This window comes from Malania oleifera, chromosome 11 (genome assembly GCF_029873635.1).
Source record: "Malania oleifera isolate guangnan ecotype guangnan chromosome 11, ASM2987363v1, whole genome shotgun sequence".
NCBI lineage: Eukaryota > Viridiplantae > Streptophyta > Magnoliopsida > Santalales > Ximeniaceae > Malania > Malania oleifera.
The window spans coordinates 56,672,729-56,687,985 of NC_080427.1; the positions used below are offsets into that span (position 1 = coordinate 56,672,729).

At 34.9% G+C, this 15,257-nt stretch overlaps 1 protein-coding gene across 2 annotated transcripts in view; it reads left to right on the plus strand.

Moving 5' to 3' along the window:
• Positions 1–507: 507 nt before the first annotated feature.
• Positions 508–15,257, plus strand: part of LOC131168507 (uncharacterized) — a 42,678-nt gene continuing 27,928 nt past the window's right edge. The window contains exons 1-3 of one of the 2 annotated variants that reach the window (XM_058127991.1): positions 514–706; positions 1,154–1,196; positions 1,555–1,815. In XM_058127991.1, the coding sequence (XP_057983974.1) occupies positions 1,675–1,815 (141 nt within the window). In that variant the 5' untranslated portion in view covers positions 514–706; positions 1,154–1,196; positions 1,555–1,674. Of the gene's footprint in view, positions 707–1,153; positions 1,197–1,554; positions 1,816–15,257 lie in introns of both variants that reach the window. The other variant, XM_058127992.1, reaches the window with a different exon arrangement.

The window sequence follows — 15,257 nt, forward strand, 5'->3', positions numbered from 1 at the left end:
AATAATTATATAAATTTAATAAATATAATTAAAATAAAAGTGTTAATAAAGTTCAAATAAATATAAAAAATATAAAAACCATTTAAAAATATTTTTACGATTTTTTGAATCATGGTTGTTCCTGTCAAGTAATTTTTGAAATATAATAATTAAGTAAAATAATTATAATATATTTTATTTGTATTATTTTGTATATTTATTAATTTAATCATATTTTTAATATTATTTGATTAAGAACAAAATTAAATATTTGTTTAATTAAGTTTTAAATTTATTTTAATTTTTACAAATATTGGTCAAATAGGTCGGTGATTTTTGATTTTTAGTTTTAATTATGAATTTTTAATTTTCGTTTATCATCATTTTCACAATTTTTAACAATAATTCTTAACGGTGCGTAAGTAAAGTTGGTACATTCTGATAGATTCAAAATTTATACAATTGCTGAAATTAAAAATAAAATTTCAAGGAGTTATGATATAATTTTATATTAAAAGAAAAAGAAAAAAAAATACGGCAAAGCTCCCCATTTCTCTTTCTGCAACGAAGAGAACTTCAGTGGCGTCTGAACCTCCGACGAAGACAAGTTGGTTGGTTGCTGGACGGAGCTAGATCTGCTCGCTCGCATGATTTAGGAGCTGGATCTATTCATTCCTGGCGATTTTTCATCGATCGCGCGTGCAATTGTTCCTCGAATTTGTGCGAGGTATGTATCTTTACCTCCTCGTTTGTTTTGAAGAAATTCAAAACCATTGTTTAACCACACTATATATTTAAAATTGAAATCTTTGAATCTCTCGTATCTGTTTGTGCAAAATTAATGACTAAAGGAATTGTTCATTTGACATTAATAGAATATTTCATAGTTGTTGATAACAAAATCTTCGTTCAAAAGGATAGGTGCTATTTTGTTAACAAAACCCTCGTATGCAACCATGAATCTACTTGAACCTGATATGTTCTCCCAAAATCAATCACCGCACCCGAAAGCCTAAATCTTATTATTTTGTTAGCACGAGGTGATATTGCTACCATTTTGTTATCTTGCGTGATATCTGCAGAAGAAAATATAGTGTGTGATTTTGTGCAATTGTTCTGGTATTCATTAATTTGATTTGAATATGCTAATATGACTTGTTCTGGCATTTTTCAGGTATTGGTGAATTGATGTGAATGTGCTAATACAACTTGTTCTGGTATTGATGAAATTTTATTTTTAGGAACTGTGCATGCTACTGCATTTTGTTTTTTGTAGGGAAATATGGATGTGATTCCTTGCTTTGTTTTCCCAGGATCCTCAATAAATTTTAAACTTAAGTTTTCCATAATGTCCTCTTGTTTCGCTGTTTAGATTGCCTTCCCACATTTTTTTTTTTTTTTGGGGGTGAATATTCTGGTATCCTTTGTTTGTCTTAATGAGAATTGCTTTTTGGTGTATTGTGTCATGGTAGTACTATTATTTTCATTTTAATTTGTTGTAGAATTTGCAAATGCTCTTGAGCATCGTACCAAAGTTGTCATTGTCTCACGTTCTTGTGTTTGTGACTTGAACAGGAGGTCCATTATGGGAGCCTTAGAGGGGCTTTGGCGGAGATATGGATGTATCATGGATGAAGCATGTATGAACAATGAATTTGCTTATTGATATGTCATAGGCGTACCTTGGGTGTCAATATGAGCCAGATTCCAAACAGCATGGATCTCTTTGATGTGTATTTCCGGAAGGCAGATTTGGATGGAGATGGCAGGATTAGTGGAGCTGAAGCTGTTGCCTTTTTTCAGGGCTCAAATTTGCCAAAGAATGTCCTTGCTCAGGTTCTTTCTCTTGTTTTTTTTTTTAAAACTGTCCATGATTATCTTTTTTTTTTTTTTTTTTCTTTTCATTTATATTGAGTCATTCCTAGCAAAATTAGGTTTATATGATGTGGATGTTTTCATCTGGTACATTGAGTGATTTTGTACGCATGTTCTGGGTGACAGCATCTACTGTCGGGCTTGTTTGATCACAATTTCTGACTCCTCAACTGGATTAGTTATTAATGAGGACTGAATGATTAAAAACCTTGCGATTAAGCAAACTCTTTAGTTGGCATGGAATAATGATGGTTTTGGTTATTAGTCAAGAAAAGAGAACTTTAAATGCAGTCAAAGAATTTAAACAAGTTCAAACAGAATTTATTGCAATTATAGAATGCCAACTTAGTAGAATTGAAAGAAGTAGACTCGAGTTATGGGATATCTTGACTGAAATCTTTTCATTTTCCAACAGAGGTTGAGGATTAATAATTTGCTAAATGTTATAATTGAGGCAGAGAACTCAAGAAAGAAAGCATAGAATCTAGAGCTTACACAGGCCCTCTCATTGGTTTCTTCCGAATGTGAGGGAGAATAGAGAATATGAGAAACCGCTAAAGGATTTGGAGCTTACAGGTCTTACGTGGTTATTATAATGTAGGATGTTAATTGATAGCAGTGCAGCATTTATATGAGACAAGAACCAAGAACAATGTTGCCCGATGTCAGCTATTAATAGATATGGGGTTATAAAGCTACTTTTGTTCTGTTGGTTGAATTTGAAAATAGTGATATATATTTCAATGTTAATTAGAATTGAATATGTGCAGGTGGCAAAATGATCAAGGTTGAGCTTTGGGGTTGGGAACTGTTAAATTGATTGAAGCAAGCACTTTAGGTTGGTCTTGTTAAATTTTAAAAACTGTTAGATTGGTTACGGTTTGAAATTTTTTCCAATAGTTCAGTTTGGGTTACAAGTTGAAAATCTGGAATATGAAATTTTTCGGTGATGTTTGATCTAGAAAAAAACGTATTCTTGAGGGATGGGTGCGATTGATAAATTGGCTGAGGAGGGACCTATTTCTGAGGACATTGTTGGATGACGAAATTAATTCTAGTGAGTTTGAACAAGTTGTTTTAAGGGAAGAGATGAGTTGGAGGCAGAAATCTAGAATGAGTTGGGTCAAGAGGGGTGATTGTAACTCTAGACTTTTCCACAGAGTGGCAAGTGATAGGAGAAGAAGGAATTTTATTTAAGAACTTGAGGACGGTAGAGGAGAGGTTCTTAGGGATCCTGACCATTTTGAGGGTTAAATTACCAATTTGTACAGGATTCTCTTTTCAAAGGAGGATGAGGGAAGGGTTATGGTTGAGGGGCTGGATCGTGTCCTCTATGAGTTGATAATGTAGTTTGGCTAAAGAGACCTTTTGATGAATGGGAGATTAAGAGCTTGGTTTTTGAGATGGATAGAGAGAAGGCTCTTGGGATGATTTTACTATGTCATTCTTTAGGACCATTGGGAAATCTTGAAGGGAGATCTCAGATTTTTTCTTAAATTATATGACAATTTGAGTGGTAGGAAGGGGCATGAATTCTACTTTTGTTACCCTGCTTCCCAAGAAAAGATTGTGTGGTTAAGTCAAGGACTTTAGACCAATTAGATTGGTAGTGATTTTTTATAAGATTTTGACTAGGTGTTATCTAAAAGATTGGCTATAGTCCTAAAGGACATTATTTCTCTTTGCCAGATTGCTTTGTAGGTGATATAATAATCCTAAATGCTGCTATAATGGTAATGAGGTGGTTGAAGATGCTGTTCAAAAAAAAAAAAAAAAAAAATAAGAAGAAGGATCTCTTGAATTTTCAGAAAGCTTATGATGGGGTGACCTGGAGCTTCTTGGACAAGGTTATGGCTAGAAAAGGTTTTGGACTGTGGTGGAGGAAATAGATTAGAGGTGCTCACCTCCTATGGTTTTATATATATATATATATATATATAAATCTTAGCACTTGGTTTTGTGCGCCCAGAGGTCTAAGACAGGGAGATCCTCTTTTTATTTACTGTTGTGGTTGATACCTTGAGTAGGATGACTGAGAGAGGAGTTGACATAGGGTTGGTTTAATTTGTAGATGATGCTACTCCCTTCCTTTTAGAAAACATGGGTTGTTTCTATAATTTGCTACTATATTACATGGCAACACATGTTTGAGAAAGTACCCAAGTTGAAAATTAATATCTCTAACAATGGTTTAGCAGGTCTTGGCACTAATGTGGACCCTTTTGTTACTGTAGTTGGTTGTGTTGTTTGGGCTTGGCCTATTACATATTTAGGTGTCCCCTAGGTGGCAATCCTAATGCTGACTTGTTTTGGAATCTTGTTTTTGAGCTTCTGGCGAGGAGACTTGGATTTGTGGAAAGGGGTGTTATTCACTTTAAGGGGTCATATTTGCTCTTGTTTGTCCTCAAAACCTTTGTATTGTCTTTTTCTTTTGACTCTTTTTGAGAATTCCTGTGAGATTGGTGCGGAGGCTTGAGAAATTAATGAGGGATTTCTTGTGGTTGAGTTGGGGAGAGGGTAGTAGAGATCATCTTGTTGGGAGATTGTGTGTAGATCTAAAAGGGAGGGAAGCTTGGGTCTTGGTGATTTGGTGTCTGAAAACATTTATTTGGTGGGGAAGTGGTTATGGCGCTTTCCTTTAGAACCTAATTCTCTTTGGCATAAGGTAATTCATAGTAAATTTGGTCGACTACAATATGAATGGGATGCTAAAATGGAGGTTAATATTACTTCTTCGAGTCCTTGGAAGTTTTTGTCTTAAATTTATTACAATTTACTTTTAAAAGTCCAGTATATGTGGGTAATGGGGAGCAAATTCGTTTTTGAGTGGACCATTGGGTGGGGAGATGCCATGGGCAATTACTTTTCATCGTATTTTTTGGTTATCTAATCTTCATGATACCCCTATTCTGCTTTGCTTCTTTTGCAAGGGGATGTTCATTCTTGGAACTTCCATTTTAGGAGAAATATTAACGAGAGAGATTAATGAGCTGGCTCTCTTATCCAATTTGCTTGACTCTTTTCATGTCCATTTAGGGAATGATAAAAGGGTTTGGATTTTAGATCCTTCTTGGGAATTTTCATGTAAATCTCTTTTCACCTACTTGACTCATGACTTTAATGCGGATCCTTTTGCTTTGTATTCATTGATTTGGAAAGCTAAAGCTCCATAAAATATAAAAAAATTTATTCAGGCTTCGATACTTGAAAGAATCAACATGAATGATTTGCTTGAGAAGAGAAGGCTAATAAGGCCCTGTCACCTGATGTTTGTCTCCATTGTTTGAGTGGAGATATTGCTCACACAAATTTTTTCATTGCCCTTTCACTTTGGCTGTTTGGAATAAATTACTTGGTATATTTCGCGAAAATTGGGTTTGCCCCTGTAGATTGAATAACGTTTTGTACCATTACATTTTAGGGGTTTTGGCAAGGGAAAGGATAGAAAAGGTTTGTGACAATGCACTGTTATGGCTATTATTTGGTGCTTTTGGTACTTTGGTTGGAGAGGAACATTAGAATTTTCAAAGATGGTGGCTACAGCTAACAACTTGCTCTGGGTTAGAGTAGGTTTTCTTGCATTGCTGTGGGTGTTGGCTAATGCTTTTTTCATCATGTTTCTTTGGAAGACCTGCAGCGGGGTTGGTTGGCTTTGCTTCATTGAGTTGGTTTTCGGTTTATGCCACGTTCTTTGTAATTAGTTGCTATAGATGTAAAGGGAGGATTTCTTATTCTCCTTGTTTTTTCTTTAATTTTTATTTTCTCTTCTTCTTTTAATGTTGTATATTCTTCTCCCTTCTGATAATTTTTTTTTTAAAAAAAAAACCTAAGCCAGGATATATATATATATATTTGTGTGTGTGCGCGGTTGCTTGCTTGTGATATATGTATAAACCTTAAATATAATTTTGAAGTATTTTATGACATATTTACATGCTAGAATTTTGTTGACAAATACACAAGGAACATGAAATTAATATGGTACTAGTTTAAATCTTTCATAGAAACACTAGATTTGGGAGTTTGTGTTTTTGATATTTAAATGCTTTTTATTCTTTATTTAATGCTATTCATGTTATAATGTCTTTTTTTTTTTTAATAACTTAAAAGCATTCTGTCAAAACAAATAAAACCTTTTAAAACATTGTAATAGACTATTTATATGGAGTGTAGTGTTTAAATTAGAGTTGTTTGCTTTATGTGTGAAATTTCATTTATAAAAGTTCAAATTAGTCAAAGTTCAAATTTAATATTCAAACTATTGACATAAACCAACTCAAACTGTTAATTGTCACTCATTGTTTGTTTGTTTTGCAGTTCATTATAGTTTGTACTTTGTAGTTTCTCCAAACCAAAGAAAGTAAGTTTGGTTTTTGTCTCACAGTGAAACTGACCCAAATTGACCTATACTCATCCCTAAAAGTGATTTTTTGTCATTCTCATGGTTCCTACTTATGAGTTGGATCTAGTATCTGACAAATGTCAGGGTTCATGACCAACAAACTAAAGTCATGAGAGACTAATCGTGTTTGTTCCTGCAAGTAGAGGCATCCATTTCTTATTAAGTTATTGAATTAACATGAAGGAAACATGGGTAAATGTTGACTAACACATTGAGCGTTGTTGAAGTCAACAAGAATTCAGAAGCATACTTTTCAGATCACTTCATTCAGGAATACAAAACACAGGAACTGAGGATTGAATATTCATATTTGACCATTGATCATGTCGAAATGACCTAGACGTAGTGTGATCTGCCTTAGACACCCATGTCCTAACTCATGTCAGAGTAAGTGTAAGCACCTAAATGACTGTCATGGTTTGATTGTTTGGCCTGTTTTGGACAACTTGGGAATGGTGTTAGTCTCATCATGGTCATACCATCGTAGTCTCTAAAATGGTAGGAAGATCACATCATTGTCCTTCAGAGGGGCCAACTGTACGTCCTGAAGGGTGGTCACGAACCACTCTTTTCAAAGCAGGGATCTCAAAAAACTGTACTCTGTTTGTCTAATTAGAGATAATTACTCAAGCATGCATATATCTGTGCTTAATACTGCAAAAGAAGCCTTGATTATTTTGTCACTCTGAAGCGCTTTAATGTTTTCCCTTCCTTGACCCCTTGCTTGTCCTACACTCCTACCTGGTATGTTAACACTCGTGTGAAAAGGAACCACAAAAACTTGTTATAGAATTTAGTAGTCGTTTATAGTGAAGTCCATTGTGAGTTTTGCTAAAATTCAGTTTTCTATTTGCATTTAGAGGACCCATCTTGTTGGTCCTAGGTAGACATTTGGTATTAATTGAGCAAGAGAAAGCTAACGTCGAACCAAAGAGAACAATTGTGTTCCAAGTTCCAATAAAAATCAAATCAATGGATGAAGCGCAAGCTTGAAAGATCCAGGAAATTCTCTTGAGCCAAAGTGCCCATAAAATGGCAAAATTGCACATTGCCTCGAGATCCTCATATTCTTTTGCCTCTCAAAGCCTCGAAGATCAATCAGCAAAAAAGCTTTCAAAGGATTTGGACAGACCCAACATTCTCCAAACAAGCCCAAAAGTTTGTGCCAAAAGCACCAAACAACAACAAAGAAAGGGATGATAATATTTAATACAAACGTCAAGAGAAAGAGCCATATAAGATCGTTCAGTCTGCAGCGGAATGTTGGTGTTAAAACTTAAAAGAATGGTGTCCATACAAAAGCCTATACCTTTGAAGGAATTTTAGCCTTCCATAAGTGACTTGCAAGGGGAAAAGAATGAGAAGGCTCAAGTTAGATGAGAATAAAAGGACTCACAATAGAAAACACCATAAGTATGCTAACAACAAATTCGAACACCCTTGTAATAATAAATAAGAATTATTTGTTTTCATTTTAAAATTTTTAATGCTCTCTCTCTCTCTCTATATATATATATATATATATATATAGTTGAAGGTAACTGAAAATATTTGATATATATTTGATAGAAAAAGAGTAATATATATATATAGAACATTAAAAATTTTGAAATGAAAATAAATAATTGGTATTTCTTGTTAAAAGAATAAATTCATTAATAGAGAAGAAGAAAAGACAAAGAGGGTGAGCAATCCTCACATTAAAAAATCAAATCAAAATCAGAAGTTACTACAAATAGAGAAACAAAGAAACTAAGCTAAAAGGGCCAACTGCTCTGGCTGAATATCAGGGAAGGTTGTATTACTAAACCATCCCTTCGATGATGCCAAAAAAGCATAGTATCCCAAATAAGATCTATATATGAATCACAATCATGAAAAATCTGATTATTCCTCTTCAAACAAACAACCCAAATAGCTGCAAACCAAGAGATTGCCACAAAACCACCTCCCACACACACACATACACATACACAGACAAACACAACACACATTCATATTTGGAATTTTCTTTTAACAAAGAAATTATCTACCCTATCCGATGAGTTCTGGGTTTGAATCCTGGGCGACCCATTATTATATTGAAATCGTATTCAATCCTTATTCACTTCATTCATTTACAAACAATTCTGATTGATAAAGTGGGGCCCTGCCAACAAAGCTCCCAAGTATGCAGTGCCTAGGGAAGGGGTGACCATGATGGTCTGTTGTATGCTGCAGCCTTACCTTACATTTTTGTATATGGTTGCTTCCATGCCTCAAACTTGTGACCATCAGGTCATACGGCAACCACTCTACCATTGCGCCAATGCTTACTTCACAAACAATTCTCAATCCTCCTCGCTAATCTCACAGGGATTTTAAAAAGAGAAAGGTAATACGAAGTGATAGAAGATAGACAAGCATGGATAAGGGTAATACGACTCCCTAAAGTGAAGAACACTCCTTTCCACCCATCCAGTCTCCTAGCCACTCCTTCAAAAAGAGGGTCCCAGAAAGAGTCTGCATTGGGATTAACATTAAAGGGGACACCTAAATAAGTAACAGGCCAAATCAAAAACGAAATAACTAGCTAGTGTTGCAAAAGAATCCACATTAGTACCTAGACCCACCAGACCACTTTTAGAAAAATTAGTTTTCAGCCCAGACACTTTCTCGAACACCTGTAAGATACTCAACAAATTAGAGAAGCAGCTATATATATATAGATAGATAGATAGATAGATATTTATGTTTTTCAAGCTAATTGAAGATATTTGTTATTCATATTTTTCCCCCTCCATCTGCGGAAGGTTATCCTTTTTGATAAATTAAACTTCATTAAATCTTGTACTAGCCTGGTGAAAAACGATGGCCTCTCCCATTAGTTCCCCACCTCTCTCTCTCTTTCTCTCAAACATCTCCATGTCTTTGAAAATAGAAAGTGATGGTAATGCGATCAATTTAGATTGAAGGAAAGATCTTCCATCTAAGAATGGACAAGGTGGGGGAGATTCCTTTTCTGTTTGTGCTTGAGAATAACAGTTCTTGCGTTAGGTGGGTTAAACTCTCGAAAGAGGTAGTTCTTTGGTTTGCTGATGGTCGACCAGATTTTGTTTGGTTGGAAAAGGGTTCTTGTCATGTTTGTATGGGGAATTCGTAGCATTGGATGAGAATGGGGAAGTATCTGGAGCTAGGTTTGAGATGGAAAGGTAAGAATATCTCTGGGTTCATTCCTAGTGGCACAAAAGGGGTTGGTTGTTGAAGCTTTGTGAGCTTTTTTTTTGCAAATTAGCTAAGGAATTTTGTCTTTAATCTGGAGGCAGCGGTGGTGCAATTTCTACTCCCAAATTTTGGAGTCAGGTGGTGATGGAAGGAAATGCAAGTGAGGTCATGAGGGAGAAGGATGCGTGAGTAGAACCCAACTAGGAAAGTAGGATGTGTTGTATGTAAAAGAGAAGCTGGATCTTTGGTGTGGGGACGAGCTGTAGTTGATCGTGCAATCGAAGTCGTATAATCATACTACTAAGGCAGCTGGGATTGCTCATACTGCTAAGGCGACTAGGGTTTAGGAGGATGCTGCGATTCTAACTGAGGTGTTTAGGGTTATGCTTGGGGAAGAGGAAGCCAAGAAATTTGGGGTGGTTCAATTATTCTTGGTGCTGGATTTGGGCCAGATTATAGTAAAAGGATTAGCCTCCTTTTTAACTAAGTTGGGCCAGTTAATTGAACAGATCCATAATACTCCAGGGTCTAGTTTGAATGTTAAGGATGGCTTGCCTCTTCTTGCCCATTATAAGGAAAAGGGAAAATGGGCTGACTCCTTGCAGACATTTTAATAGGCATGCCCAATTCTCTAGTCTCAACTCTTAGTGGTAGAATATGAGGAAGATGGATTTTCACTCTCCAAAGCCTCTCTTCAACTCTCATAGACACAAATACGACAGATCTTGTTGCAGAGAAAAGCTGATAGCTTGTCTTTAGAAAAGTATCGTGGCCACAAAGATGATGTGATCAAAAGTGTCAAAGTGGATAATGATTCTAGTTTTGTAGATGGATAAGAGGCTGTTGTCACCAAGGTTAACAGAGAAGATGGTGTTTTGAGAAGAAATCTGATGGTTCTAGTCTTAGGTAAGATAAATCTAAGGGTCCCGAGGTGTAAGCTTGTTGAAAGGTTGCTCTGATGGGGGTGGAAATGAGGAAGTTATATGAAGACAAGAGAGTGCACTCTAGTGATATAGTGCCAATGATTTTAAAGAGAAGTTTATAAGAAGAGTTAAGTATTGAGCAAGATTTATATGCTGAGAAGAAGGTAATTCTTGTGATGGGGTAAATAAAGGAAAGGAGATAATGAAATTGGGGTGGGGGGGGGGCTCTTATTAGATGATGATAGTGTTGATCTTAGTGGGTTTGATTGTGATGGGGGTTTATTGTGTATGAGATTAATGAACAATATGGATATGTTTTTGATTCCTGTGATGTTCTATGGGGTTTATCATATTGGAAGGTTTAGAGGGGGCTTTTGTTTTTGAAGATGATGGCCCAGCTAATGAACTGCAATGCAAGGATGGTATTGTTCCTACACAAATGGAGGAGATTCCAAGGAAAGATTTAGAAATTCAAGATCCTATGGATAAATTGGATTTAAAGTTGTCGGTGTGGGGGATCATAGGAACCATTTAGTAGGGGTGTTCATTAGTCGGGTTGGGCCTAAAATTCCAACCGATCTGATACTATGGGTCTGACAAAAAACTAATCCTAAGTCGAACAATTGAGGATGTGGTTTGGTTTGGTTTGATTATCGGGTGGGTTGGGTCGGTTTGGTAGTTTACTTGTGATGAGGTAGAAAAGAAAAAGACGACAAAAGAATGTGTGAATATTTTGCCAAACATAATGGCATGTGTCAATTGAAAACACTATTTAATTAGTGTCATTCAAGTTTAATATTTTGGATTAATAGATATCTCTAAAAAGTAAAAAATAAATAAATAAATAGTTTCTACAATACTATTTAGTTAGTGTCATTCAAGTTTAATATTTTAGATTAATAGATATCTCTAAAAGGTAATAAATAAATAATTTCTACAATGTAATATAATAAGTACTTACAATTTTCAATTTTGCATTGATAACAAAAGTAATCAAAGAAATAATATATCTACTATCTAACACGCTACTATCAACCACTTTATATCATAAAATGTAAAATAAACCCATTGTCTTCCAAAAGCACCAAAGCATCATATCCATAAACATTGTTACAACTGAAATAAAATTGAAAAATAAAACTTAAAACTATCCAAAATTTTGCCAATCCGACAGTCCATCGACTCCATACCATGCATTCTTTCAAGCTTCCAAATAGACTTCCTTCTAGAATCCTACAAAAAAAAAAAAAAGAAAAAAAAGAAAAAAAATTAAAAGCTTACAATTAAAAGAAAATACTTTCTTTGGATTGTTTAATAAGCACTCACATAATTGAGCCAAGAAATATCTTACCAATAAAACATGCCTACATTTAGTCATTGCCCATATAAGTAGGTCGACTGTTTGACTTTGAACTTTGAGATCTTGCTATTTCTAACAAAGTTTTTAAAAAATAAAGAAAAAGTAAACACAAAGGCATATTAAGATTGCTATATGATTGAACATGACATAAATCAACGTAGTTAAGACAATGAAATCCTAAAACATTACCCGACTCAATTTTTTCATATTCTTCAATATCATCCAACGCATCTTGAATATTGATTGGATTCCCACGAGAAGATCGAAGCCAATTTTGGTGCATGTAAGAGCTTCTACCATAAAAGGAGACAAAGTGCTACGAAATGGATCAAGAATACGACCTCCTGTCCTAAGTATGGACTCAAAAGCAATGGTAGAAACTAGAACCGCCAACACGTCTCATGCTATTCTGGAAAGAATTGGATACACGGTAGAGTTGGTTTTCCACCATGTCAATACATCAAAATCTTGAACTTTAGGATTCTCGCATCTTTCTCCTAAATATCTATCCACCTCAGATTTGGTTCCCATTTTTTCTTCCTCATCCAACTGTTGACTGAGTTGATTAGCAACAAACAAATTTGCATCATCACAATCGTCATCAATCTCCATGTCATTGGCAGAGCTTTTGTTTTTTTCCCTCACACTTGGAACTTCTTTATGTGAAACATAATGTTCATAAAAACAAACCAAAACATTCTTCACATTTTCTGCATTTTGAATTGCCAAATCATGATCATACAATTGCGAGAAACTCCCACTCGCATATCTCAACTTTTTTTGGGGATCAAGTTCTGCAGCCGCATATAGCAACATATGACAATTTCCATGACTCCAGTACTTATCAAACTTTATTTTCATGTTTGATGCCATTGTGCTCAAGCTAGAGTCCTCATTGTTACACAATTGAAGTACCTTAGATTGAATTACAAAAATCTCATCCAAAATGGCATTTGATGTAACATATAATGATCTTGAAAAATGTAATGTTTGTAAAAAAGTTTCAGAAACTAGACATACAACCTTACTTTTTCCCAATCCTCATTTTGTTGTGGATCCCAACAATTTTCCTCCTCAACCATGCTAGAAAGGAAATTTGAGTCATCCTCTTCTAGTCGCTCTTAAGACTTTTTGAAACTTTTCAGCCACATCAAGCATCATATACGTGGAATTCCACCTTGTTGGCACATCTAAGCATAAAAAAACTTTTACATTCTATCTTGTTTTCCTCAATGCATTTCTTGAATCTTTGCAACCTAGTGGGGGTGATGATCTTACATATGTCACTGCATTGAACACTCCAGTTATAGATATATCAATATCCTTCAAACCATCATCACCAACAATTAGATTGAGGATATGTGCACAACATCGGACATGAAGGAACTCATGCTCCAAAACTGACCCCTTCCACTCCTTAGTTCTTCTTTTCAAGTGTTTAATGGCAAGATTATTTGAACTAGCATTTTCTGCTGTGACAGTGAGAATGCTCTCAATACCCCAATCAAGTCGGCAAGTCTCAATTATCCTACCAATAATTTTACCTTTATGGTTTGGAGCTTGGCAGGAGTTCAAGATTCATTGTTGTAATCTCCAATCATCATCAATAAAATGTGCAGTGAGACACATATAATTTAAATATTGCACATAAGTCCATCTGTCAGTGGTGAGGCAAACTTTAAGGTCCTTTCTTGTTCTTCAACTTTTTCTTCTCTTCCTTATAAATTTTCACAACATCCCTAGCAACCATAATGCAGGATGAGATATTTTGAAACTTGGGTTGCAAAGCATTACAAAATTTTTGAAATCCCTGCCCCTCCACAAATTTAAATGGAAACTCATCTTCAATGATCATTTCAGAAAGAGTCTCTCCTACAAGCATCTAAGTTAAATGTCATGGCTGCTAGATTAACCCCCTTTTGCCCATCTGTTTTTAATTGAAAGCTCAGAGTCTTTTGCTGCTTTTCATTTTTCACCCTATATGAGTATTTTGCCCATTGGGAGTTTAGATGAGTTAATAGATTACTAGTGCCATGATTCTTAGATTCACAAAGATACTCCTTTTTACAATATTTGCAAACAGCCTTTCGTATTCCATCATTATAATTATCGAATTTATCAAAATGATCCCAAGCAATGGATCTTTTTCTACTAGTATTTTTTTGACCAACCTTGGCATCATTACTAGTAGAGGTAATATTTTTGACTATAGGGGCTTCTTTGATAGGTGCCGTTGAAGGAGCAACAAGAGCAATAGAATTGCTGTCTCTTCCTTTCAAAGCATCCATCACTGTAATTTAATATACCATTTTGGAATTTTGGTTCTTTTCTTAAACATAGAATTGTCAAATGAGGGAAAGATTAAAAATATGAGATTTATTCGCAAAATTGGAGTTAATGAAGTTAAGTTTGCACTAAAAAAGATGAAAAATGGGAAAGCTATGGGACTAGATAACATCCCAATTGAAGTTTGGAAATGCTTAGGTGATAACGGAATTATATGGTTAACTAATTTATTTAATACAATTATAAAAACTAAGAAAGTGCTAGATGAATGGAGGAAAAACACTTTAATACCTATATACAAAAATAAAGGAGATGTTCAAAATTGTAATAACTATCGTGGAATTAAACTTATGAGTCATACGATGAAACTATGGGAAAGGGTAGTCAAACAAAGATTAAGGTTAGAAATGAAGGTATCAGAAAATCAGTTTGGTTTTATGCCTGGGATATCTACCACAGAAGCAATATATCTTTTAAGAAGATTAATGGAAAAGTTTAGGGAAAAAAAGAGGGACTTGCATATGATATTTATTGACCTTGAGAAAGCATATGATAGATAGGGAAGTTATATGGTGGGTTTTAGAAAAAAAAGGGTGTATGTAGTAGGTATATTGATGTCATTAAGGATATGTACGATGGAGTAATGACTAGTGTAAGGACTATAAATGGAGAAACTAGAGAATTTCCAATCAGCATAGGTGTACATCAAGGATCTGCTTTGAGTCCTTATCTTTTTGCTTTAGTGATGGACCAATTGACTAAGAATATTCAAAAGGAGGTTCCATGGTGTACGTTGTTTGCGGATGATATTGTATTAATTGATGAAACTAGGGACGGAGTAGAGGCTGAGTTAGAATTATGGAGAGAAGTTTTGGAGTCTAGAGGCTTTAGGATAAGTAGAAATAAGACAGAATATATGAAATGTAATTTTAGTAATGATAGGAGGAATATTGGAGACAAAGTTAAACTTGATGATGAAGAAATAAATAGCACTTGTAGATTTCGATACCTTGGATCTATTATGCAAGCTGAAGGAGAAATTGAAGATGATGTAATGCATAGAGTTAAAGCAGGTTAGGTAAAATGGAGAAGTGCTTCAAGTGTGCTTTGTGATCGTAGAATACCCTTAAAATTGAAAGGGAAGTTTTATAGGACAGCTATAAGATCAGTTATGCTATATGGACCGGAATGTTGGGCGACGAAGAAACATAATATCCAAAAAGTAAAA